General features: G+C 46.8%; 1 protein-coding gene across 1 annotated transcript in view; it reads left to right on the top strand.

Moving 5' to 3' along the window:
- Nucleotides 1–25,824, top strand: part of gba2 (glucosylceramidase beta 2) — a 46,019-nt gene extending 20,195 nt beyond the window's left edge. Inside the window, exons 8-17 of the mRNA XM_062972677.1 lie at nucleotides 1,138–1,263; nucleotides 3,150–3,325; nucleotides 4,835–4,939; nucleotides 5,174–5,281; nucleotides 6,520–6,671; nucleotides 7,770–7,876; nucleotides 14,417–14,559; nucleotides 14,674–14,789; nucleotides 17,367–17,558; nucleotides 25,146–25,824. Of these exons, the coding sequence (XP_062828747.1) occupies nucleotides 1,138–1,263; nucleotides 3,150–3,325; nucleotides 4,835–4,939; nucleotides 5,174–5,281; nucleotides 6,520–6,671; nucleotides 7,770–7,876; nucleotides 14,417–14,559; nucleotides 14,674–14,789; nucleotides 17,367–17,558; nucleotides 25,146–25,367 (1,447 nt within the window). The 3' untranslated portion in view covers nucleotides 25,368–25,824. The remainder of the gene's footprint in view (nucleotides 1–1,137; nucleotides 1,264–3,149; nucleotides 3,326–4,834; nucleotides 4,940–5,173; nucleotides 5,282–6,519; nucleotides 6,672–7,769; nucleotides 7,877–14,416; nucleotides 14,560–14,673; nucleotides 14,790–17,366; nucleotides 17,559–25,145) is intronic.
- Nucleotides 25,825–26,644: the final 820 nt, after the last annotated feature.

Genomic DNA, 26,644 nt, shown 5'->3' with positions numbered 1-26,644 from the left:
CTGAAATGTGGGTACTTGCAAAACCTCCTCCTCAGATCCCAACTCACCCTCAGATTCATGAACACTTCCCTGCTCCTCTTCCTCTTCTGAAGAAGAGGAACCCCTAACAGCATCTGATAATGAGCTTCCCCTTCAGTAGCCCTCGGCGCAGGGGTGGACTGGATGGCCTCTGTGGGACCCTTCCGCCCCAGGATTCTCCCTGCCTTTCATCTGCCTGAGGCACCTGCACAGAGCAGTTTTGGAGAATTATAATCTTTGAAAAGGCATGTTCTTGTTAGAAATCATAATCTTTTGCAAAAACGATTCCATAACCTTTTGGGAAATAGCATTCACCACCATATTGGGAAAAATGAAATCTCCCTGAAAAAGAGTTAAAAACAGCAGAGTTTCAGAAGTGTTCTTTTCAGCTGCCCTGCCCAAAAATAATCTCCTCTCCCTCAAAACATCTTGGTTTAAATTATGCTCTCAAGAGACCAAATAAAGCAGGCATTGTTAAAAGTAACAGTTGGTTTACTCACAAACTTCAAGTATTCAGCATACAGGGACATTGCTATCAATCCAGTTGCAAATAGGATTTGAAGTAGTTTCTCTGAATAGATAACACTAGAGCATCTTTTTCATAATCAACAGTCCAAAGTCTAAAGCATCTCTCTGTTCTGACTGGGTCTCTGTCTTCCAAAACATTCAGTTTCTACTGCCTTCTATTTCTACATTGAGAATCTAATGGCTTCTGCCTATACTGGCATCTGAAAGAGTACTATGTCTACTGACTTCTAAACTGTACTGTTTCTACATTGAGAGTCTAGTGGCTTCTGAAAGCATCCTGTTTCTAAAATGGAGTCTGAGTCCTGAACAATCCCAGATCTGGTCACATGGTCTGCAGCCCCTCCCACAATACAGAGTTAAGGAAAACTGCATACCAGTACACACATAGACAATACAGTAAGCAATGTGAGTTATATGCATACTAACTAGTGGAGGCTTGTATAAGGTTGCTATTTCCAATAAGCAGCACATCTTGGGCCATGGTGAATGAGGCACGGGGGTTGTCCGCCGGTCAGCTCCCCGTCCCCCTTTCCCTCCTTGTGCTCTGACCTCCTGCCCCTCCCTCCCTCCCTCCCTCCGTCTGTCCTGCAGGTGGTACACGCGCTTCTTTGGCCGGGAGGGGGACGCCTGTCCGGCCCTCGCCCACTACATGCTGACCCACTACCCCGAGTGGGAGAAGAGGATCGAAGCCTGGCAGAGGCCCATCTTGGAGGACAGGTACGGCCCCGGGTGCACACCGCCGTGCCACTTTGAGTCTCCTGCAGGAGAGATAAAGCGGGCTATCAATATAATAGAGATAATGACAATGCTCCTGAGCCCGCGCAGAGTGCCTTTTTAAGCCAAGGGAGCTGAGGAGGGAGGGGCCGTTCCCTATTGCATGGCCCTTCTCTACACATGCGGGTAGAAGTTTATAGTGAAATGGGGCAGGTGAACAGATAAAGCCAGGTAGAGTACTGCTAACCATTACACTCTGTAACATTATTATTTTTGTTCCTGAGCTATAGATGAAATTTCCTAATTGGTTCTATCATAAAAACACAGGAAAAGTTTATTAAAGTGCAAAAAAACTTTGTTTCTGCAGGAGGGACATTTATTTATTTATTTGCAATATTTATATTTCTCCCTTCTCACCCTGAAGGGGACTCAGGGTGGATCACAGAACACACATATGCGGCAAACATTCAATGCCAATTAGAACAATGACAAGACAGACAACAAGTAAAGGTATATATAGGTTTTCCCATCTTTCGGCATCTTTGGAGGCTGTTTTTAGTTCTGGCCACTAGGAGGTGCTGTCACTCCTTCTCCCTGCCAAAGAGCTTTCTTTGTTCGTAAACTTCCTCCTTTATCTGATCCAAATGCTAAGCCTAAATAAATACCTCCCCGCTTTTAACGCGGTTCCTATATATCTACTCACATTTGTTTTCGAACTGCTAGGTAGGCAGAAGCTGGGCTAAAGGTCAGCTCACCTTGACTTGGGCTTCAAACTCTTAACCTTCTGATTATAATAATAATAATAATAAAACTTTATTTATATCCCTCCACCATCTCCCAGAGGGACGTGGGGCGGCTCACGAAACACTGAAGATGTGACACAAAATGCAACTAGTGCAAAACAAAACATAGGCAATAAACAGTCAACACAACATCATAAATAATGGTGTGATACTCAAGGCCAGGCACGGGCCAACTGGTCCTCCCTCCAGGTGTTTTGGACAGCAACACCCACAATTCCTAACAGCCGGTAATTGGCCCATGCCTGTTGTAGCCACGATAAAGGTTCAAAACATGAAACACAATATGTATATTATCTCTGGCAAACTGAATTTATTTTCAACAAACTGAAGCTATTGCTAATTGACTGCAATTACAAACTGAGGAGTCCTAAAGAATTGCTCCGGTACTACAGAGACTTTGATTCAATTTGACCCCACGCTAGGTTTGAGACAATTGTATTGCCTACTGATTTATTTCGTTTCACAACATATTATCACATATCATTTTGGAGAAGTTGAATGTACACATACTGTGTTGTTAACAAAATTTAGTTTGAGTCACGTAGATATTGTTCTACACTGAAAACTGCTCTTTGTAGCATTTAAATCTTTATACTGCCCTGCCCTGGTTTTTATTGCTTTTTCTGAATTTTGGATTGTAATGTATGTTATTATTTATTGTATTGTTAAATTGTGTTATGATATGTTGTTTTATATTTTGTCATATTGTATGGTTTTGGGCATGGCCCCATGTAAGCCGCCCTGAGTCCCCGTTGGGGAGATCGTGGCGGGGTATAAATAAAGTTTTATTATTATTTATTATTATACTCTGTAAGTTACTACTGTGTGTCATTCCAGCTGACTGTATTTGATTATCATTTTTATTATTATTGTTAACATTATTATGTATATGATGCTCTAATAAAAAATATTGTGTTTCATGTTTTGAACCTTTATCGTGGTTGCATATTTTTCAGATATTGTTTAGAATAGACATCTGTGTTTAGTTACTACCATGCCTGTTTTAAGCCAAGATTGACCGCTTTTCCTTCCTTCCTTTCTTCCTTCCTTTTTTCCTTCCTTCCTTCCTTCTCTGCATCCCTGCAGCGACCTGCCCGCTTGGTACAAGTCAGCCCTCTTCAACGAGCTGTATTTCCTATCGGACGGAGGGACCCTCTGGGTGGAGTTCCAGCCTGAAGATGCCCCCTCCCTGGCCGCCGGTCAAGGCCTCTCCGGCCTGCTGCCCGTCCTCAAGGAGTACGGCCGCTTCGCCTACCTGGAAGGTCAGTCCACCGCATGGGGGGAGGTGTTGAGGCTCTGTGCTCAAATATCTCTCGTCTCTGTTTGCAAGCAAACCCTAGAAACGAGGAGATTTGAAATGCAATAGTTTAATCTGTAGAATAATACTAAGGGGTGGGTGTGTAATATTTGAGTGCCACACCGGATTGATCTGCATGATGGGTTTGATAGTTGACCAGAGTCGGATTAAGATAAACATGAACACACGTATCTTGTAAAATTCACACTTTTGTAATCTGAGCCAATGTAGTTGGCCAATGTAGTAGGTTGTCGTGGAATCCAATGTAGTTAAATAGAATCTGTATGTCTACATGTCCAAGATCATTTTTTGCGCAAAAGTGTAAAATGTGTTGTCGAAGGCTTTCATGGCCGGGATCACAGGGTTGTTGTATGTCTTTTGGGCTGTGTGGCCATGTTCCAGAAGCATTCTCTCCTGACGTTTCGCCCACATCTATGGCAGGCATCCTCAGAGGTTGTGAGGCATGGATAAACTAAGTAAGGAAAGGAAAGAATATATATCTGTGTAGAGTCCAGGGTGTGGCAAGAGTCCTTTGTCACTGGGAAGCCAGCATTAATGTTTCAGTTAATCACCCTCATTAGCATTGGAAAGGTTTTTGCCTGGGGGCATCCTTTGTTCAGTCATTAGCTGTCCTCTGCCCTCAGAGCGTTGGTTCCCATCTACTGTTCTGATTTTTGAGTTTTTTAATACTGGGAGCCAGATTTTGTTCATTTTCATGGTTCAGTTAATCACCCTAATTAGCACTGGAAAGGTTTTTGTCTCTTGCCTGGGGGCATCCTTTGTTCAGTCATTAGCTGCCCTCTGCCCTCAGAGTGTTGGTTCCTATCTACTGTTCTGATTTTTGAGTTTTTTAATACTGGGAGCCAGATTTTGTTCATTTTCATGGTTCAGTTAATCACCCTAATTAGCACTGGAAAGGTTTTTGTCTCTTGCCTGGGGGCATCCTTTGTTCAGTCATTAGCTGCCCTCTGCCCTCAGAGTGTTGGTTCCTATCTACTGTTCTGATTTTTGAGTTTTTTAATACTGGGAGCCAGATTTTGTTCATTTTCATGGTTCAGTTAATCACCCTAATTAGCACTGGAAAGGTTTTTGTCTCTTGCCTGGGGCATCCTTTGTTCAGTCATTAGCTGCCCTCTGCCCTCAGAGTGTTGGTTCCCATCTACTGTTTTGATTTTTGAGTTTTTTTGATACTGGGAGCCAGATTTTGTTCATTTTCATGGTTTCCTCCTTTCTGTTGAAGTTGTCCACATGCTTGTGGATTTCAACGGCTTCTCTGTGTAGTCTGACATGATAGTTGTTGGAGTGGTCCAGCATTTCTGTGTTGTCAAATAATATACTGTGTCCAGGCTGGTTCATCAGTGTAAAAAAAGTGTAAAGGTTCTGATATTCCCTCTCACACAGGAAATCACAAAAAATAGAACTTTGTTTAAAAAGTATTGATGGCATCTTCTTTTCCTCCCTCCCTCCCTTTCAGGCCAGGAGTACCGGATGTACAACACCTACGACGTCCACTTCTACGCCTCCTTTGCGCTCGCCATGCTGTGGCCCAAGCTGGAGCTCAGCCTCCAGTACGACATGGGTGGGTCGGACCCACAGCCAGCCGGATCCCCCCCCCTCCTCCACCGTGGCTCCACCCCTTGACCCTTTCACTGTGGGGAGGGGGCCTTCCTTCTCCATGACCAGGGACATGGCTAGCTGGCACTTGGTGTGGCTCTGGGGGGGGGGGGGGGCTGGCTAACCCCTTCCTCTCTTTCTTCCTTCCTTCCTTACATTCTTTCTTTCTCATTCCTTCCTTCCTTCCTTTCTATCCCAGCGGTGGCCGTGCTGAGCGAGGACCCCCGCCCCCGGGTCTACCTGATGAACGGGCAGACGGCCCAGGTGAAGCTCCGCAACGTGGTGCCCCACGACATCGGCGAGCCAGGTGAGATCCCTTCTCTCTCTGTAGGAATATTTCTATACCTATAGGTAAAGGTAAAGGTTTCCCCTGACATTAAGTCCAGTCACGTCTGGCTCTGGGGGTTGGTGCTCATCTCCATTTCTAAGCTGAAGAGCCGGCGTTGTCAGTAGACTCCTCCAAGGTCATGTGGCCACTGGCATGACTGCATGGAGCGTCAATACCTTCCCACCGGAGCAGTACCTATTGATCTACTCACATTGGCATGTCCATAGACTCCTCCAAGGTCATGTGGCCACTGGCATGACTGCATGGAGCGCCATTACCATCCCGCCGGAGCAGTACGTATTGATTTAATCACATTGGCATGTTTTCGAACTTCTGGGTTGGCAGAAGCTGGGGCTAACAGCAGGTGCTCATTCCGCTCCCGGGATTTGAACCTGCGACCTTTTGGTCTGCAAGTTCAGCAGCTCAGTACTTTAACACACTTCGCCACCGGGGCTCTATACCTATAGCAGAGTGCAACATAGCCAGAGCTAGGGGATGATACAGGAGAGGAAATATGCTTGCATAAGGTTTTTTGCCAGAGCCTCCAGTGGCTCAGTGTGTTAAAGTGCTGAACTTGCAGACCGAAAGATAGCAGGTTCAAACCCGGGGAGCAGAGTGAGCGCCTGCTGTTAGCTCCAGCTTCTGCCAACCTAGCAGTTCGAAAACATGCCAATGTGAGTAGATCAATAGGTACTGCTCTGGCAGGAAGGTAACAGTGCTCCATGCAGTCATGCCTATGGCTACATGACCTTGGAGGTGTCTATGGACAACGCCGGCTCTTCAGCTTAGAAATGGAGATGAGCACCAACCCCCGGAGTCAGACACGACTGGACTTAACATCAGGGGAAACCTTTACCTTTTACCTAAGGTTTTTTAAAATACAGTAGAGTCTCGTTTATCCAACCTTTGCTTATTCAACGTTCTGAGGCTGTTAGGAATGGTGGGAGTTGAAGTCCAAAACACCTGGAGGGAGGGCCCAAGTTGGCCCATGCCTGCCTCCCTTCTCATCCACTGGCCTTGAGGTCGGAATCAACATCCATTTGGGAATCATCAGCCATGCCTGACAATTCTGTGCTCGGGGGCCAAATCCTGCCATTCCCGGTGGAGAGGGCACACTGTGAGCCGCATGGGGAGAGGGGTTGCACCATGTGGGTGGGTTGGTAGGCCAGGCCCCCTCCCCTGATTGTGCCCTCCTCCCTCCCTCCCTCTGTCCGCAGACGAGGAGCCCTGGCAGCGCGTCAACGCCTACTTGATCCATGACACGGCCGACTGGAAGGACCTCAACCTGAAGTTCGTGCTGCAGGTCTACCGGGACTTCTTCCTCACGGAGGACTGCACCTACCTGAGGGACATGTGGCCCGTCTGCCAGGTAAGGATTGTCAGTATATTGTGTGAAATGTTCACTCATTGTTAAAGCAAGTGTGTGGTGCTTTGGCAAGCACTCCAGCAGAGAAATGGTTAAATGCATAGAATTAGATTTAATGCCTAGAGTGACACTATTCAGATTCCGCTTATGTAGCCGGACATCAGTCACTGGGAATGGAATGTGGGAGGTGACAAGTTTTACTGATAAATTTCTTCACCGGTTGCCATCAATTCTGCATCAATGTGTGTTAGCTGCGCTTATGTACATAGCTGTAAATAACTTCAATAAAAGCTCTGAACCGCCGGGATTGGCAGACAGCGATATGTGGATGTTTGTTCATGCGTCTAAGCAGACGCTAGATTGCCAACGGAGGGGAGAATTGAGACAGAGAGCTGTAAGTGTCTCAATTCAACCCACACATTGATAAGGATGGGAAGGCCTTTATTTATTTATTTATTTATTTATTTATTTACAGTATTTATATTCCGCCCTTCTTTCTCACCCCGAAGGGGACTCAGGGCAGATCACATTCTACACACATAGGGCAAACATTCAATGCCCATAAACACATCAAACAGACCGAGACAGACAGACGCAGAGGCAATTTAACCTTCTCCTGTGGGGATGTTCACTTCTGGCCACAGGGGGGAGCAGCTGCTTCATCATCCACTCTGACGACACTTCCTCATTCCAAGTTGTAAATTAGTTAAACTTGCCTCCCCACTTTTTATAAGTGGTACCTTATTTCCTACTTGATAGATGCAACTACCTTTCGGGTTGCTAGGTCAGCAATGAGCAGGGGCTATTTTCTATTTTTAATAGACGGGTGCTCACCCCGCCACGGGCTGGCCTCGAACTCATGACCTCATGGTCAGAGTGATTTATTGCAGCAGGCTGCTCACCAGCCTGCGCCACAGCCCTGCCCCCTTTGAAGGTTCTTTTGTTTCGTTCACAGTGAGACAAGAGTATTAGGCATTTTACAGGGTCACATGATCTGCAGCCCCCTCCCACTGCCTCAAGAACATAGAGTTAGGAAAAACTGCCCATCAAAGAATATACATATACTTTCCTTGCGACCTTCTTGCTGTCTCTCCCTCTCAGGCCGTGATGGAGTCAGAGCTGAAGTTCGACACAGACGGGGACGGCCTGATTGAGAACTCCGGCTTTGCTGACCAGACATATGATGCCTGGGTGGTGACCGGGGCCAGGTGAGGGCTCACAAGGGGCAGGTGGGCAGGTAGAGGGCATGGGCCAGACCTTGGGCTGTTCGAACTTAGAACACAGGAAGACACAGAATCAAAAGGAGCCTATGAAAACACCCCACAAGACTCAGCGCTAGTGCAAACCGAGCCCCCTCTTGACCAGGTTGGGGTCTGGCTCTTGCGGGAGGCGGGTGGGCACTGAGGCTGAGAATCATAGTATCCTAGAGTTAGAAGAGACCTAGTGGGCCATCCAGTCCAACCCCATTCTGCCAAGAAGTGCCCTGTTTTGTCTTTCAAGAACAGCCTTAAAACAACGTGGTAAGTAAATGAAAAGAGCTTTACTTCAGCAAAACATAAAGAACAGCACACTCAGTGGAATAATGCAAAAGAAAGCAAAGAAGTCTTAGGGCAAGCACAGTTCTTAAGTCTCTGATAAATTCCCAAATCAAGTAGCAGTCTTACTTCAGACAAAGAAACAGCAATAAATCCTTAGGAGCAGTTTCCCAGATTCAGACTCGAAGCAGGCACAAGGGGAGCCAAGGCTTAGGCATTAGAGTCAGTTTGTTACCAGCAAGAGCTGGCTGCACCTGTTTCTGCTTTATAGCACTGAGTCCCCTCACAGCTGTTAGGGAAGTTTCCAATTACTCGGCTGCATTTCTGGCAGCTACTCTAGCTGAACGTCGTCTCTGCTCTGTTTCCTTTCACCTTTCCTGAAATGTGGGTTCTTGCAAAATCTCCTCAGATTCCAACTCACCCTCAGATTCATGAACACTTTCCTGCTCCCCTTTCTCTTCTGAAGAAGAACAATCCCTAACGAGAAGCAGGAAAATCGCATTCAAAGTACCCCAGACAGATGGCCATCCAGCCTCTACTTAAAAGCCTCTAAAGAAGGAGCCTCCATCACACTCTGCGGCAGGGAGTTCCACTACTGAACATCTCTCTCTCTTACACACAATCAGGAAGTTCTTCCTCATGTTCAGGTGGAATCTCCTTTCTTGTAGTTTGAAGTCCTTGTTCTATTGTGTCCTATGACCTCCCTTCCCAGTTTGATCCCTGGCCCCCCTCATGTCTCCTCTCCGCCTTCTCTTCTGCAGGCTAAACATGCCCAGCTCTTTAAGCCGCTCCTCATAGGGCTTGTTCTCCAGACCCTTGATCCTTTGAGTCACCCTCCTCTGGACACATTCCAGCTTGAAATCCCAATTTAGTTCATCTCTCTCACACACTAATGCCCTTAGCCCTCCAACAACAACAGGAAACAACTGTCAATCAACTACTGGCTGAAGTACCTAGCCTCACCATCAAAACAAACTATAACAGCTAGCCTTTAACTACAAGAGGCTGGTCACAGGGACATCAGCTTGAGATGAGGATGTCTTGCTTTTCAGCTTCCCAGAGACATCAGAGTTGGGGTGGGAGAATTCGCTGCATGAACGGAAAGCTGGGTTAGATGGGCCTTTGATCTCATCGAGCAATGCTTTTGTTATATTTTGATGTTTAGTTAAGTCAGCTTATTAGTCAATCAAAAAAGTACTGTCTAAATCAGCGATTCCCAAAGTGGGCGCTATCGCCCCCTGGTGGGCGCTGCAGCGATCCAAGGGGTCAGTGATGGCACCTATTAGGACACGGGGGCGGGGCCAGGGGAGGGGCGGGGCCTCTTCCCAAGTGCTAGAGATAGGGCTGAGCATCTGAGGTGCCTGTTAGGACACACAGGGGGCGGAGCTAGAGGAGTGGGCGTGGCTTCTTCCCAAGAGCCCCAGACAGGGCTGAGAATCTATACCTCTCCTGAGGTGCTTACTGGGACACAAAGGGCGGGGCTAGGGAAGGGGGCGGGGCCTTCTTCCAAGAGCCTGAGACAGGGCTGAGCCTCTATACTTCTCCTGAGAGGCCTTTTAGGACTAAAGGGCGGGGCTAGGGGAGGGGGCGGGGCCTTCTTCCAAGAGCCTGAGACAGGGCTGAGCCTCTATACTTCTCCTGAGAGGCCTTTTAGGACTAAAGGGCGGGGCTAGGGGAGGGGGCGGGGCCTTCTTCCAAGAGCCTGAGACAGGGCTGAGCCTCTATACTTCTCCTGAGAGGCCTTTTAGGACTAAAGGGCGGGGCTAGGGGAGGGGGCGGGGCCTTCTTCCAAGAGCCTGAGACAGGGCTGAGCCTCTATACCTCTCCTGAGAGGCCTTTTAGGACTAAAGGGCGGGGCTAGGGAAGGGGGCGGGGCCTTCTTCCAAGAGCCCCAGACAGGGCTGAGCCTCTATACTTCTCCTGAGAGGCCTTTTAGGACTAAAGGGCGGGGCTAGGGGAGGGGGCGGGGCCTTCTTCCAAGAGCCTGAGACAGGGCTGAGCCTCTATACCTCTCCTGAGAGGCCTTTTAGGACTAAAGGGCGGGGCTAGGGAAGGGGGCGGGGCCTTCTTCCAAGAGCCCCAGACAGGGCTGAGAATCTATACCTCTCCTGAGGTGCTTACTGGGACACAAAGGGCGGGGCTAGGGAAGGGGGCGGGGCCTTCTTCCAAGAGCCTGAGACAGGGCTGAGCCTCTATACTTCTCCTGAGAGGCCTTTTAGGACTAAAGGGCGGGGCTAGGGGAGGGGGCGGGGCCTTCTTCCAAGAGCCTGAGACAGGGCTGAGCCTCTATACTTCCCCTGAGAGGCCTTTTAGGACTAAAGGGCGGGGCTAGGGGAGGGGGCGGGACCTCTTCCCAGGAACGCGAGACAGGACTGAGACGCTGGTTAGAACACGGGGGCAGGGTATAGAGGTTCAGCCCCATCAGGCACTTGGGAACTGGCCCCGCCCCCTCCTCTAGCCCCCTGTGTTCTGGCAGGTGCTGCAGGACAGGGATAGAAGCTCAGCCCTGCCTCAGAGCTCGTGACTCCGCCCATCCCAGTCCTGGCTGCGCATTTGTGGCCCCGCCCACCTCCCCCTCCCAGCCCTGCCTCTTGGACTAGGGGAGAGGCTCAGCCCCGCCCTCTTGAGCAGGAGCCACGCCCACCCCTCTAAGCCACACACCCCTTTCCAGGGAGCGCCGAGTAATATTTTTTCTGGAAAGGGGGCCGCAGGCCAAATAAGTTTGGGAACCACTGGTCTATTTTTATTTTATTTTATTTTATTTATTTATTTGTTTATTTTATTTTATTACATCACTTCTACCCCGCCCTTCAGGGGGACCCATCAGGGGACTCAGGGCGGCTTACAATATAACCATACACATTAAAAACAGTTGTCATCAAATTTAAAAATCCATCAAGATTAAAAATTACAATAAAATTAAGAATATCCATTAAAATATACATAATTATACATTTAAATATCCATTTATGGCGCTTTCCATGTTCCTGTGGGGTCTGTCAGTAGGTCATATGTTCTTACCTCATTTTTGCTGCTACTCATGCTCAAATGCCTGGTCCCATAACCATGTTTTTGTCCTCTTTCGGAAAGACAGGAGGGAGGGAGCCTGCCTGACTTCACTGGGGAGGGCGTTCCATAGGCGGGGAGCCACCACTGAAAAGGCCCTGTCTCTCGTCCCCGCCAGACGCAGCTGTGAGGCTGACGGGACCGCGAGCAGGGCCTCATCCGACGATCTTAAGCTTCGAGGTGGGTCGTAGCGGGAGACACGTTCGGACAGATAAGCTGGGCCGGAACCCAGCTTATTCAAGAGTGGGAGCTGAGTGGACCTCCGGAGGCAACGGGAGCCCCAGAGCCTCACGCAATCCCACTCGTCCATGGATGTGTGACCGAGTGCCCCTCTCCCTCCCCCTCCCTCCCTTTAACTAGGAGCAGCCACAGCATTCCGGCCATCATCTATGTGACCTGTGACCCAACGCTTAGCCCTTCCTCCCTTTTGGGAAGGGTCTCCTGCAGCCCTGGCTCTGCGGGGCTCAGGAGGGGATGCAGACTTTGCTTTTTTTGGGTGGGGGGTGCGTCTTGGGTGCCTCCCTCCCAGGTGGGCCTCCTTTTTCCCACTCGATGGCTTCTCTGGCTGGCTTAGCAGTTAAACTGAGGAGGGGGTCCAGGGTCAGGGTCCTCCACAGGTTGGAGGTTGGTCTTCCTATCACCCAATGGTTGTAACGCAGCATCAGGCAGTGATGTCCCGTACACATTCGGGTTCAAGTTCAGAGCAAAATGGGTGGAGTGGGTTGCTTTATGTTTAGGAAAGAGTATGAACTACCCCCATACCTATATATATAAAAGAGTGATGGCATCAGGGCAGCGGACAAAACAACAAAACTACAGGCCCCCCAACCTCGAAATTTGACAACACAACCCATCATTCCCGGCTTTAGGTTGATACAACAAAAAGAAAAGAAAAATAAAGTCCTAATTAGAGGGAGATGAATAATTGTTTTTATCCAATCGCTGCCAGTTAGAAGGCTAAGCTCCGCCCACTTGGTCTCCTAGCAACCTACTCAGCCCAGGGGACAGGCACAGTTAGGCCTCACATAGGCCTCTTCCACAGATTATCAGATTTTAACTGGATTATATGGCAGTGTAGACTCAAGGCCCTTCCACACAGCTATATAACCCATTTAGAATCTTATATTATCTGCTTTGAACTGGATTATCTTGACTCCACACTGCCATATAATCCACTTCAGTGTGCATACTAAACATAAAGACATCCATACAACAGACATTCAATACCACCACTACCTCAACAATTTCTCACCTACACCACCAGACAACGCCACAGCAACGCGTGGCCAGGCACAGCTAGTATATATATATATATATTATTTATTTATGTACAGTATTTATATTCCACCCTTCTTTCTCACCCCGAAGGAGACTCAGGGCGGATCAGAATGCACACATAGACGGCAAACATTCAATGCTGATTTTAGACAAACAGATCGTCAGATAGAGGTGTTTTGGTGTCTTCCAACTTCAGCGCCTGGAGGTTATGCTCTATTTCAGCCACAGGGGGTGCTGTCGCTCAATTCACTATGACACCAAACCCTTTCGATCATAGTATTTCCTCCTTGTTCTTTGATCGCCAGCATTTTTATGGTGTCGTAAAATGCCTCCCCGCTTTTTTAAGCGGTGGCTAATTTCTCTACTCACAACTCAGCTGTTTTCGAACGACTTAGGTAGACAGCAAGCTAGGCTAACAGTCGGGAGCTCAATCCAACTCGGGCTTCTAACCTGCCACCTTCCGGTCAGCAGTGACCAGAAAGGGGATTTATCCAAAGCAAATGCACCTTTTTCAGTGAACTGAAACTGAACTGATTTATTTCTCTGTGTTTCTGGTGACTGTGACACGAGCTCTAGAAACAGCAGGCCTTCTGCAGTGAGAAGGAGCAGTTTGGCCCATTTCACAATTTCAGTGTTGGAATTGCGAGGAAGAGGTGCTGGGGGTCAACAGAGCCATGATTTTCCAACAAAATGGACCAGAAAGATCAAAGGGCTCAAGTTAAATCGCCCTGATGTTTACAGTGATTATCATTTCACAAATGGTGCACTAGGTCGGGAGCATGCCCTGATGTTTGCAAGATGATAATAACAATAACAACAACAACAATAATAATAATAATAAACGGCTGAGGGGGAAAAGGAAAGGGCCTGAGGCCAGGAATGATGGAAGTTGAAGTCCAAAACACCTGGAAAGAAAGCCTAAGTTGGCCCAGGCCTGGCTTAGTGTCTCCTTCAGCTGCTAGGAATGTATTTATTTACTTAATTTACTATATTTACATACCGCCTTTCTCACCCCTGGGGGGACTCAAAAAAATCTTAATAAAAAATCATAATAAACACTAACATATAACTGGAGCCCCCTGCGGCATAAGGTGTTAAAGCGCTGAGCTGCTGAACTTGCGGACCAAAAGGTCGCAAGTTAGAATCCGGGGAGCGGGGTGAGTTCCTGCTGTTAGCCCCAGCTTCTGCCAACCTAGCAGTTCAAAAACATGCTAATGTGAGTAGATGAATAGGTACCGCTCTGGCGGGAAGGTAACAGCGCTCCATGCCATCATGCCCATGGCCACATGACCTTGGAGGCGTCTATGGACAATACTGGCTCTTCGACTTAGAAATGGAGATGAGCCACAACCTCCAGAGTCTGACACGACTGGACTTAACATCAGGGGAAAACCTTTACCTTTACTTACAATACAATAAAGTAAAACGAATAACATCTAAAACAATTTACACTCAGAACAGTGGCCAATAACTTATGGCCTAACTGTAAACAAGGACAAGGGAATGGGATGATAGTGCAAGTTGCAGCTCAGGAACAAGGGCGTGGGATGGAAGTGCAGTAGTTTGTCATTCATTGCGCACCACTGGGGCTAGGCATTCTCAAAGGCTTGTTTCAACACTTAAGTCTCCAAATCTTTTTGGAAGGAGGACAGAGTGGGGCCTGCCTCGGTTGCCAGGGACGTGGCGCTTCCGTCACTCTGTTTCGGGATGGAAAAGCTCTGGCGTTTCCATGGCTCTTTGGTGGGGCGCTTGGGCCTCTTTCTGGGGGTGGTCTTCTCGCAGTGCGGTGCCAACCCCTCTTCTCCCCTTCTCTCTCTCTCTCTCTCTCCTTGCCCCTCTTTTTTCCCCCTCCCTCCCTTGCTTTGGCAGTGCCTACTGTGGTGGCCTGTGGCTGGCGGCCGTGTGCATGATGTGCCGCATGGCCGAGATCCTGGGCGAAGGGGCCGCTCTGCAGAGATACTCCGCCATCCTGTCCTCGGGCGCCGCCGCCTTCGAGAGGCTGCTCTGGAACGGTAGGTCCATGCGGTGGGATGGGACCCCCTCCCCACCCCATTTGCACACTTTGAGCCCCCACCAACCCCCGGACCCTCCCTCTTCCTGACTCTGCCACTTCTCTCCTGCCGCAGGGAGGTACTACAACTACGACAGCGGTGGCGGGCCGTCTTCCAACAGCATCATGTCTGACCAGCTGGCCGGGCAGTGGTTCCTCCGGGCCTGCGGTCTGGGAGAAGGGAAGTACCAGGTGAGGAAGGGGTCAAGCAAGCTCCGGGACCGGCTTCAGCAGCACAGGGTCTTTTCAGTCCTGGCCCAAAGCCCCCCACTTGGGCCTTGCCTAGGCACCCCAAAAGCAGAGATCTATAGCTTTGGCCACCAAAACTGAAATCATAAAACTGGAAGCTAGTGAAAGAAATAGTCATCCCTGGGTGCATTTTGGAAGAAGATTTCATATATATATATATATATATATATACACACACACATACATACATACATACATACACACACGTACATACATACTAGCTGTGCCCGGCCACGCGTTGCTGTGGCGTTGTCTGGTGGTGTTGGTGAGAAATTTGAGTAAGTGGTGGTATTGAATGTCTGTTGTATGGTTGTCTTTATGTTTAGTATGTACAGTAGAGTCAGGCCTCTCTGAGTATACAGCTATCCTTTTTCTATGTAAAAAAGATAAGCAAACACTCTAAAGGTTCTAAACATAAAAAGAGATGTGACATGTAAGGGCCACAGAAATAGTCAGGCCTCTCTGAGTATACAGCTATCTTCTTTCTATGTGAAAAAGATAAGCAAACACTCTAAAGGTTCTAAACATAAAAAGAGATGTGACATGTAAGGGCCACAGAAATAGTCAGGCCTCTCTTAGTATACAGCTATCTTCTTTCTATGTGAAAAAGATAAGCAAACACTCTAAAGGTTCCAAACATAAAAAGAGATGTGACATGTCAGGGCCACAGAAATAGTCAGCCTCTGCAAACCTTAGGATTGTATGATGATGTTGTTGTTGTTGTTGTTGTTGTTGTTGTTGTTGTTGTTGTTATTATTATTATTATTATTATTATTATTATTGAGAGGCTGGGTGGCCATCTGTTGGGAGTGCTTGGATTGTGTCCTGCATGGCAGATCGTGGGAGGTGTTCGCTGGCCCTGATTGTTTAGTGTCTGGCATTCCCGTGTTTTAAGAGTGTTGTTTTTTATTTGGTGTTGTGATTTTAAGCTTGTTAAAATATTAGGAGAGAGATTGTGTTGATTGTCATGGTTCATAGCATATATTTAAAATATAGAGTATTAAAATGGGTTGGATATTGTAGAAGGTTGGAGTGGAGAGAAATGATTCGGATGATGGGCGGGCGCTAGGACCCAGGGGACAGCTTTTTCCCATTGCCTGCCTTTCCTCTTGCTGGCCGGCCATTATACTTTCTGTTTCCCTCCCGGCATGGCTCCCGATGGGGCGTTGTGGGTTCTCTCCATGTGGAGGTGCGTGAAGTGATTTTGTGTTGTTTCAACCTTAAGGCGTGGATGATGGGTTGTGTTGTCCAATGTCGAGGTTGGGGGCCCCGTAGTTTAGTTGCTTTGCTTGGTGCCACGATTCCATCACTCTTTTATATATATAGATATATACAAATATATAAATATATGTATATTTCTTTATGTGTGTGTGTGTGTGTGTGTGTGTGTGTATATATATATATATATATATATATATATATATATATATACACACACATACATACATACATATACATATACACACACACACACACACAATATAATTTACAATAATATATAATTATAACATTGTATATACATATAATATTCATGATATTATATTGTAATACGATATACTAATAATACAATATAATATTAATTATATATTATATTTTACATGTAATATTACTAATAATATTACAATATATTGATACAGTACAATATAGTAATTTATTACCAGTATTGTATTATGCTAATATAATATTGTATGTAAATTTAATTTGTAAGCCGCTCTGAGTCCCCTTCAGGGTGAGAAGGGGGGCATATAAATGTAGCAAATAAATAAATAAATAAATATTATTTTTATTGTATGACACAGCAAACAAGATAGATATGCTGGATTTATTATTATTATTATTATTATTATTATTATTATTATTATTATTATTACTTGCCTACCTCACCTAGTGGCTCGCGGGCAAATTACATCATACCATATATACTCGAGTATAAGCCGACCCGAATATAAGCCGAGGCACCTAATTTTGCCACAAAAACCTAGGAAAACTTATTGACTCGAATATAAGCCAAGGGTGGAAAATGCAGGAGCTACTGGTAAATTTCAAAATAAAAATAGATACGAATAAAATTACATTAATTGAGGCATCAGGAGGTTAAATGTTTTTGAATATTTACTGTATTTCAAAGAAAAACAGTAAGCTAGCTTCACATATGCATTTCCCCCTGAAATGTTTGCAAATCCTCTCTATATGTGCATTTCTCTCCTACAATATTTGCAAGCTCTATATATCTATGTTTATATTTTTTAGACATCTCTATATATGTGTGTTTGTGTGTGTGCATTTCCCCTGCAATATTTGCAAGCCCTATATATCTATATTCATATCTATCTATCTAGACATCTCTATATATAGATAATTATATCTATATAGGATTTGCAGAGACCTGCAAACATGTGAGGGGAAAATTCATATATAACCTTAATGTTATAGATAGATAGATAGATAGATAGATAGATAGATAGATAGATAGATAGATACAGATATATAGGGATTGCAAAGGCTTGCCTCTCCCCACAGGTCTTCCCACAGGAGCATGTGCAGAGCGCCCTGCGGACCATCTACGAGATGAACGTGCTGGGCTTCTCTGAGGGGGCCATGGGGGCTGTGAACGGGATGCGCCCGGACGGGGTGCCCGACACCTCCAGCGTCCAGTCTGATGAGGTCTGGGTGGGAGTGGTCTACTCCTTGGCCGCCACCATGATCCAAGAGGTGAGTGCACATTACTATCATAGAGTCTGAGAGCTGGGCGGGCTCCCTAGAGACCAACTAGACCAACCTCCTCCTGCCAGACATGAAGGTACTGTCACACCTCAGGTTAGCTTCACCTTGCTAAAGACACCAGGCTGCACACAGAACGTAGTCTTTTGTAGTTTATTAGGAAATAAGCAGTAAAATAGTTCATAAAAGGCAAAAGTTTAGTTCCAAATGATAGTTGCAAAAACAAGGCTGTAAGAAACAAATCCATAGAAACAATAGACATAAAGCAAAGTCCTTTCAATAGACACCAAAGTCCCAGAAACGAGGATACATCCAAGACACAAGATAACACAGGAAAGCAGTCTTGGTTCTTGATTCAAGCGAGGAAATTGCTTTGACGAAGATTTCCCTCTCAGCCGACTGCTTTAATAGCATAACATGAAGGCATTCCTTTGCCCTTTGACTTCTCTCTTATTTGCTATTCTAAGACTTCTGCGCAACCCCCGAAATTCCAAACGACTAGCCCGATCCAGAGATGTGGCCCCATCGTCAAGGCCACAAGGCTCGTTAGTTGTTATCAAGCTGAGGCTGGGAGCTGCTCTCCCTTTCTGCTTCTTGCACCTAAGAACCTTCCTCATTAACAACATCATTTCTGTCAGGATCAAAGCCAGGGGTCAGGGTGTGTCTGTTGGGTGGGTTTCTTCAAACACCATCGATCATCTGCTCTGCACCAACACCCTGATGAAATTCCTGAAACTTCTGCTTTCACCAATTCCTTTCCAATGTTAGACTCAAAGACATCTGCATTCTGAAGTTCAAACACTTATTTAATATTTACAAAGATATTTACAAACAGCAAAGTCCATCGCTCGAAGCCGGCATTCTTCCCTTTGCCTCTCGGCTCGGCACACACAGCTCAACTGAAGAGATAAGAAAAACACATTCCACAGTCAGAAGGAAGTTCCGACCTCCAAGGCCGGAAATCATGTCTCATAGGTCACAGCAGGCTGTCAGTCAAACTCCACCAGGAGACCAGGAAGCAGCACATCCCACTGCTATACAGCCCTTGATGCCAGGAAAGCCTTCCTAATTTTGGAGTGGGATCTCTTTTCTCGACTTGCTTTGCCTACAACTGGACACAGGACTATTATTGCAGGTGAAGAGGCCAGACCAAAGCAGAAGAGAGGGGAACCATGACGTCTCTTGATCTTGGCCGGAGCTTCTTAAGCTTTTTACGTGACCCTGGGTATATTTATTCATCATGAGGGTTACAGTTGTGATGTATTTAAAATCAGAATAAAAGTTCAAAACTTGGCATGATACTAAATGTCCTTTGACCAGAAACAGGCCACTTGGAGTGCTTCAGGTGTCTCTATGAGAAGGTCCTCCCTTGTGCACATGGCAGGCTCTGGCCGCATTGTAGTCGGGGGTCTGTGGTTTGCTCTTCTCCACAGTCGCATGTTGCAGACTCCACTTTGTGAAGAGAAAGAGGGCAACCAAGACTTCTCTGAGCAGGAGTGACACTAGGTGGCACTCACAACCATTTTTTACTGTGTGCATGGGGATCTCACTTGGGTTTGGGACCGCAGTTTAAGCAGCAGTGCTCCTCCTCTAGATGCTACCCACAATCGCATTGGCTCCTTTAGCTGCCGCATCGCACTATGGACTCATGTTCTGCTTGTCATCCACTAATTCCGTGTGTTGTCAAAGGCTTTCATGGCTGTGTGGCCATGTTCCAGAGGCATTCTCTCCTGATGTTTCGCCCACATCTATGGCAGGCATCCTCAGAGGTGGTGAGGTCTGTTGGAAACTTGGAAACCTATGGAATAATGTCCAGGTTGGGAGAAAGAACTCTTGTCTGCTTGAGGCTAGTGTGAATATTGCAATTCATCACCTTGATTGGCCTTCAAAGCCTGGGGGATCCTTTGCTGGGAGCTGTTAGCTGGCCCTGATGGTTTCAGATTTTGTTCATTTTCACGGTTTCCTCCTTTCTGTCGAAATTGTCCACATATTTGTGGATTTCAAGGGCTACCAGTATTTTTAAAAAACTCTAAAATCAGGACAGTAAACAAAGAAGAACACTCTGAAAACTGGGGAATTCCAGACAGGAAACAATCAGGGCCAGCTCACACCTCCCAACAAAGGATTCAGCCAGGCAAGAAGCAGCCAGGCTTTGAAGTTGCAAGGCTACTCAGTGCTAATCAAGCTGACCAACAGACTAGAGTTCTTTCTCTCACCCTGGACATCATTTCACAGGTATATAAACCCTACTATAGTTCCCAAGAGACCTCACAACCTCTGAAGATGCCTGCCATAGATGTGGGTGAAACGTCAGGAGAGAATGCTTCTGGAACGTATTGGCCACATGGCCAGGAAAACTCACAGCAAACCCTAATTCCCTTGCAGTATTTTCAAGGCAAGTGAACGCAGGATTCATGCAAGGGAAGCTTGACCAAGGTAGACCAGAGTGTTGCACCCTGAGGCTATGTAGGCACCTCAAAACCACACTGGAGCCCCAGAATATAAGCAAGCGAGCTGTTTATTGAAGGTTATATGCAAGCAATAGCAAAATCAAAGTTCAGAATCAATAAAATGGGTTTTAATCTACAAGAGCAAAGTACTAGAAAATCTTGAAGCAAGAATCTATAAGAACATAGTCCAAACCGGATATCAAAGTAAGTCCCAAGAAAGGCATCAAGAATTATCCAAACAGGATTAGTTCCAAGACAAGAGTTAAACGATAACCACAGGAAAACAAGACTAGAGTTCAGGATTAACTCCGAGATAGTCCAAGGTATAAAGTCAATGCTGGAACACAAGGCGAAGGTCTTGGCTAGAAGAGAAATCCAAATGGCAAAGTCACTGGAACATCCAACTGGATTCACAGGCTGAAACGAGGCTGGAACTTGAAGCAAGATACACGGCTGCAGGAATACACAGGAACACGGAGCAAAGATCTTTCTCTCTTGGATTAGCAATATTGCCACATCTTACTGTGTCAGAGAAAGCAAACCTTTTTAAGGGAAATTCAAGGCCTCAAACCGTGAGAATAGTGCTTATTAGTTCGCTTCAAATGCAGCCATCCACTCCTTCGCACAGACTCCCTCTCTGTCCGGTGTTGGGTTATCGCTCCTCTCCTGTCAAGCTCATTAGCCCTTCCCTTGTTACCATTTTCAGCATCCAAACTGGAATGTTCATCTGGCATCAGAAGGCCTGGCCTTGACTGCATAGAGGAATGCTGTCACACCTCAGGCTAGTTTCACCTTGCTATATACACCAGGCTACACACAAGGTTGAAGACCTTTGTAGTTCATTAGGAAATAGAAAGATAAATAGTTCTTTAAAAGCAAAAGTAAAGTTCCAAAAGATTGTTACAAAACAAGGCTTCAAAGAATAATCCAAGAAATCGTAAGGAATACACAAGGTCCCAAGAGAGCATGACAAAGTCCCATGAACATGAAAACACCAAGGTTGCAAGATAATCCAGGAAACGAGAGCTTGCTTCTTGGTTTGAGTAAGAAGTTGCTTTCACAAAGGGTTGTCTCCCAACACACTGTTTTAATACCCTTTGCATAGCATGAAAGCATTTCTTTGGCCTCTGACCTCCTCCTTGTTTGCTATTCTCATACTCCTTCAAACCCTGAATTCCAAACGGCCAGCTCGATCTAGAGATTCCGTTTCATCAAGGCCAGCCAGCTCGTTAGCGCCTATCTGCAAGTTGTCAGGCTGAGAACTGTCCTCCTTTTCTGAGTCAATTTGCACCTGGCTAGTTTCAGTATCAACATCATTCCCTGCTGTGGGAAAAACTCCCTGTTCCTCGTCTTCTAAAACAGGGACACTCTGATCCTGAATCCCATAATTCCCACCAGAGTCATTTTGAACCTGAATCCCATAATCCCCATCAGATTCACTCTGAGGTTCCAGCTGAGTCACAACAAATGCAGTTCAAACTGTCTACTTGCAAATTTCTGTCTCTAGTCCCAGAATCCACTGGGACAGACTCTGGTTGCATCTCAGGCCCAAACCCAGAGTTGTCTGACAAAGCAGGTGCAGGGACAATCACTGGCTGAACCGGCCTTAGCTCAGGGTCACCTGGCAGCTCAGATGGAGGCTGGGCCACAGCAGAGTGGGGAGGGGGGCGGACCTGAAGTGTGAGGTTCTCGTCACCAGTTGTGCTGTGGGTTAATTCTTCTCAGGGAGAATGCACCAAGACACATGCTGAGGCAGATCCAAACAGCTTTGTTGTATGGAATACCAGAATCTTCTCTGTAGCCCATTATATACCCGAGGGTAATTGAGGTTTCATGGCTGGCCGGTTTTATGGCTGGCTGTTCTTTGTCAGCGCTCTGTATTCGGAGATGGCATGAGATGGGGGATCATGACATCACGCCCCCTCCAAAGACAGCCCCCCCCCCTTGTGTGGAGGTTTGTGTGGGTTTTGAGCATGAAACTGTTAATGTGGGATTTGTGTATTGGTAGTGTTTAAATGAAATTTGTGTCTTGCCTGCATTGCATACTGATTGCATCATCCAGAGTGTAACATAGTCTGGAAAGAGTTAATTGCTAAGAAGCTGTGATGACCTTGATGTGTGGCTGGAACCAGGGAGTATCCAGACACAAGTGTTTGTGCATTGCTGATTGCATCAGATCTGATCTGTTCTGAGTTGAGTCGAGTGTCTGCCTAGAGTCCTGTGTTCGTCTGCAAGTCTGTTTGTCTTGATTATTACTGCTTACAGTAAAACTTGTATATAGTTTTACCATCGTCTCAGGTGTCACTTTGTTCTGCGTTCCACTGATTCCATCCAACTACTGCTGCGCTGCAATTGCTCTGACAGAAACCCCTTGATGAGTGTGGGTGCATTTATGTCAGATTCCCTTACCCATTCTGATTCACTGTGAGGGAAGTGTTTCCACCTAACGAAGTACTGTAGGGTGTTTTTCCTGACTCTGGAGTCTAATATTTCCGCCACCTCATAGTGTTGGTTGACCCCTATCATGATGGGTGAGGGCGGGGGCTTGACTGGGTGCCATTGGGTACCCTCAGGAGCTGGTTTAAGCAGACTGAAATGGAAAACTGGGTAAATCTGGATTTGTGTATTGGTAGTGTTTAAATGAAATTTAAATGACACAAGTGTTGTGCATTGCTGATTGCATCAGTTCTGTTCAGTTCAGTTCTGAGTTGAGTCAAGTCCTGTGCTCGTCTAAACGGTTTGGGACCCACCTACCTTAGAGACCGCATCTCCCTCTATGAATCCGCACGTTCTCTTCGTTCGTCGGGGGAGGCCCTTCTCTCGCTCCCACCACCCTCGCAGTCGCGGTTGGTGGGGACGAGAGAGAGGGCCTTCTCCGTCGTGGCCCCCATCCCGGCTTTGGAACTCGCTCCCTAGAGAGATCAGGCAGGCCCCTACCCTCCTCTCCTTCCGGAAGAGCTTAAAAACCTGGCTGTTTCAAAAGGCCTTCGATGTTTAGTTGTTGCTGGATTGACCTATCTGTCCATTCCATAATAGTCCCATTGTTGTTGTCTTGCCATTTTATACCGCACTTTATTGTCCATTCAACTGTGAAATCTCCTTTTCCCATTTCGTATCACTCTGCATCTCGCCTGGGATCTACGAATTAGTCTCCTGTTTTTAACACTGTATCCTGCTTGTTGATTTTAATGATTGTTTTTATTGATGTTGATGTTTTTTTACTGGGATAATTGTTTTATTGCTTTGTTACTGTTTTGTTTGTTTTATCGGGCCTGGCCCCATGTAAGCCGCCCCGAGTCCCTTCGGGGAGATGGGGCGGGGTATAAAAATAAAGTTATTATTATTATTATTATTATTATTATTATTATTATTATTATTGACACAACGACGTTGTATGACACAGCAAATAAGATAGACATGCTGGATTTCATATCACAAAGTCACAAGTCGAACACTTCCCAAGTGTCTAGGACTGTGTGATGTATTTTCGGATGATGAGTGCAGATCCCAGCAGGGTGGCCTTTTGCAGTTGGCAGATCGTGATTTAGTCAATGTCTATTGTTTCCAAATGCCGGCTGAGATCTTTTGGCACGGCACCCAGTGTGCCCATCACCACCGGGACCACCTGCACTGGTTTCTGCCAGAGTCTTTGCAGTTCAATCTTGAGGTCCTGATAGCGGCTGAGTTTTTCCTGTTGTTTTTCGTCAATGCGACTGTCACCTGGGATGGCGACATCAATGATCCAAACCTTGTTCTTTTCCACAACTGTGATGTCTGGTGTGTTGTGTTCCAGAACTTTGTCAGTCTGGATTCGGAAGTCCCACAATATCTTTGCGTGCTCATTTTCCAAGACTTTTGCAGGTTTGTGATCCCACCAGTTCTTTGCTGCAGGGAGGTGGTACTTGAGGCATACGTTCCAATGAATCATTTGGGCCACAGAGTTGTGCCTCTGTTTGTAGTCTGTCTGTGCAATTTTCTTACAGCAGCTGAGGAGATGATCCATGGTTTCGTCGGTTTCCTTGCACAGTCTGCATTTTGGGTCATCAGCTGATTTTTCGATCTTGGCCTTGATTGCATTTGTTCTGATGGCTTGCTCCTGGGCTGCAGGAGCAAGCCATAATAATAATAATAATAATAATAATAATAATAATAATAATAATAATAATAATAATAATAATTGTGCGGTTTTCTGGCATTGTATATTTTTGCCGCTTCTGTGACTGTTCATTTGGGTTTTGATGATTCCGTAGCCCACTTGTCGATGGATGTCCAGAATCAGCAGCATCCACCGCGGTCCTTTTTATCCTGGGCGACGACCGAGCCAGTATAGACTTCGTTTGGGTTTGATTCTCCATAATGCTAATGGGTTAGGTGCTCTTGGTTGTGCTCCTCAGCTGAGGCCTCTCTGGCTTGGTTGGACCTGCCGGTAGTTACACTTCCGCCAGCACAGCCCTCAGTCATCATTGGAGCAGCTAAGCCCCCCCACCACGTCAAGGTGGCACCTGCGGGTTTGGATCATTGATGTTGCCATCCCAGGTGACAATCGCATTGAAGAAAAACAACAGGAAAAACTCAGCCGCTATCAGGACCTCAAGATTGAACTTCAAAGACTCTGGCAGAAACCAGTGCAGGTGGTCCCAGTGGTGATGGGCACACTGGGTGCCGTGCCAAAAGATCTCAGCCGGCATTTGGAGACAATAGACATTGACAAAATTATGATCTGCCAACTGCAAAAGGCCACCTTACTGGGATCTGCACGCATCATCCGAAAATACATCACACAGTCCTAGACACTTGGGAAGTGTTCGACTTGTGATTTTGTGATATGAAATCCAGCATATCTATCTTGTTTGCTGTGTCATACAATGTCGTTGTGTCAATAATAATAATAATAATTATTATTATTATATTGTCTGCAAGCCTGTTTGTCTTGATTATTACTGAAGTCAGTAAAAACGTTAGGGTTTTACTAACGTCTCTGGGTGCCACTTTGTTCTGCGTTCCACTGACTCCATCCAACTACTGCTGCGCTGCAATTGCTCTGAAAAATCATTCTGTAGGTCTGGGGGAGTTCATGAAGCCCCTGGGCCCACTGACCCCTTTTCCTGGCTCTTCTCCCCTTGCGCAGGGCCTGGTGCAGGAGGGCTTCCGGACGGCGGAGGGCTGCTACCGGACGGTGTGGGAGCAGCTGGGCATGGCCTTCCAGACGCCCGAGGCCTACTGCCAGAAGAGGGTCTACCGCTCCCTGGCCTACATGCGGCCCCTCAGCATCTGGAGCATGCAGCTGGCCCTGGAGCGCCAACGCAAGGGGGCCACGCAAAGGGCATCCGGACGCCCCTCCACCCCCTGAACGGACGGACAAGAGAGGGGTTGGTGCAGGAGCAGGCCCACCGCGTGGACAGGAGGAGGGGGTCCCCATATGCCCAGCTTGAAGGGGGCGGGGCTGCCTTTCCTGGGCTTATAGACGGGGGTCCACAATATGGGAGCGGGGTCCCAATGTGAAGAATTACCCCATTTATTGGGGGGCTGCCTGTCCCTGCTCCCCGGCTGCTCTCGTGGTCTGTATGAAGGAGACCCAACCCCCCCCCCCTTTCTTCTTAATGGGGGGAGGGCAGTGGCAATCCCCTCCCCCTACTCACTGTCCCCATATTTTCCTCCCCTATCTCCCCCCCCCCCCAATTGATTTGCACACAATCAAGCTGTACACAATCTTGGATGGCGCCAGGATTATTTTATAGATGTTGAGTGATTTTAATTTAAAGTAATTATTATAATAATTATTATAATAAATTGTTTTTTTCCCCTGCTGAGCGGAATCTGTTTTGTGTTTTGATAGTTTGGACCAGGCCTGGGCCAACTTGGGCCTTTTTTCCAGGTGTTTTGGACTCCAACTCCCATCATTTCTGGCCTCAGGCCCTTTCCTTTTCCCCCTCAGCCGCTTAAGCGGCTGAGGGGGAAAAGGAAGGGGCCTGAGGCCAGGAATGATGGGAGTTGGAGTCCAAAACACCTGGAAAAAAGGCCCATGTTTGCCCAGGCCTGGCTTAGAGTCTCTTTCAGCTGCTAGGAATTTATTTACTATATTTACACACCACCATTCTCACTCCTGGGGGGACACAGGGCGGTTTACAACATAATAATGGCAAAAACTAAATTCCAACATACATATAATAGCAAAAAAAAATCATAATAACTAAACACTAACATATAACTTGAGCCCCTGGTGGTGCAGCGGTTAAACCGCTGAGCGGCTGAACTTGCGGACCGAATGGTCGAATCCGATGAGCTCGGTGAGCTCCCGCTGTCAGCCCCAGCTTCTGCCAACCTAGCAGTTCGAAAGGATGCAAATGTGAGTAGATCAATAGGTACTGCTCCAGTGAGTAGATCAATAGGTACTGCTCTGGTGGGAAGGTACTGCTCTGGTGCAAATGTGAGTAGATCAATAGGTACTGCTCTGGTGGGAATCAATAGGTACTGCTCCGGTGAGTACATCAATGCGTACTGCTCCAGTGAGTAGATCAATAGGTACTGCTCCGGTGGGAAGGTACTGCTCCGGTGCAAATGTGAGTGGATCAATAGGTACTGCTCCAGTGGGAATCAATAGGTACTGCTCCAGTGAGTAGATCAATA

This window comes from Anolis carolinensis, chromosome 2, assembly GCF_035594765.1.
Source record: "Anolis carolinensis isolate JA03-04 chromosome 2, rAnoCar3.1.pri, whole genome shotgun sequence".
Lineage (NCBI taxonomy): Eukaryota > Metazoa > Chordata > Lepidosauria > Squamata > Dactyloidae > Anolis > Anolis carolinensis.
Note: the sequence above shows the minus strand (reverse complement) of the source record. Positions and strands in the feature narration are given on the sequence as shown.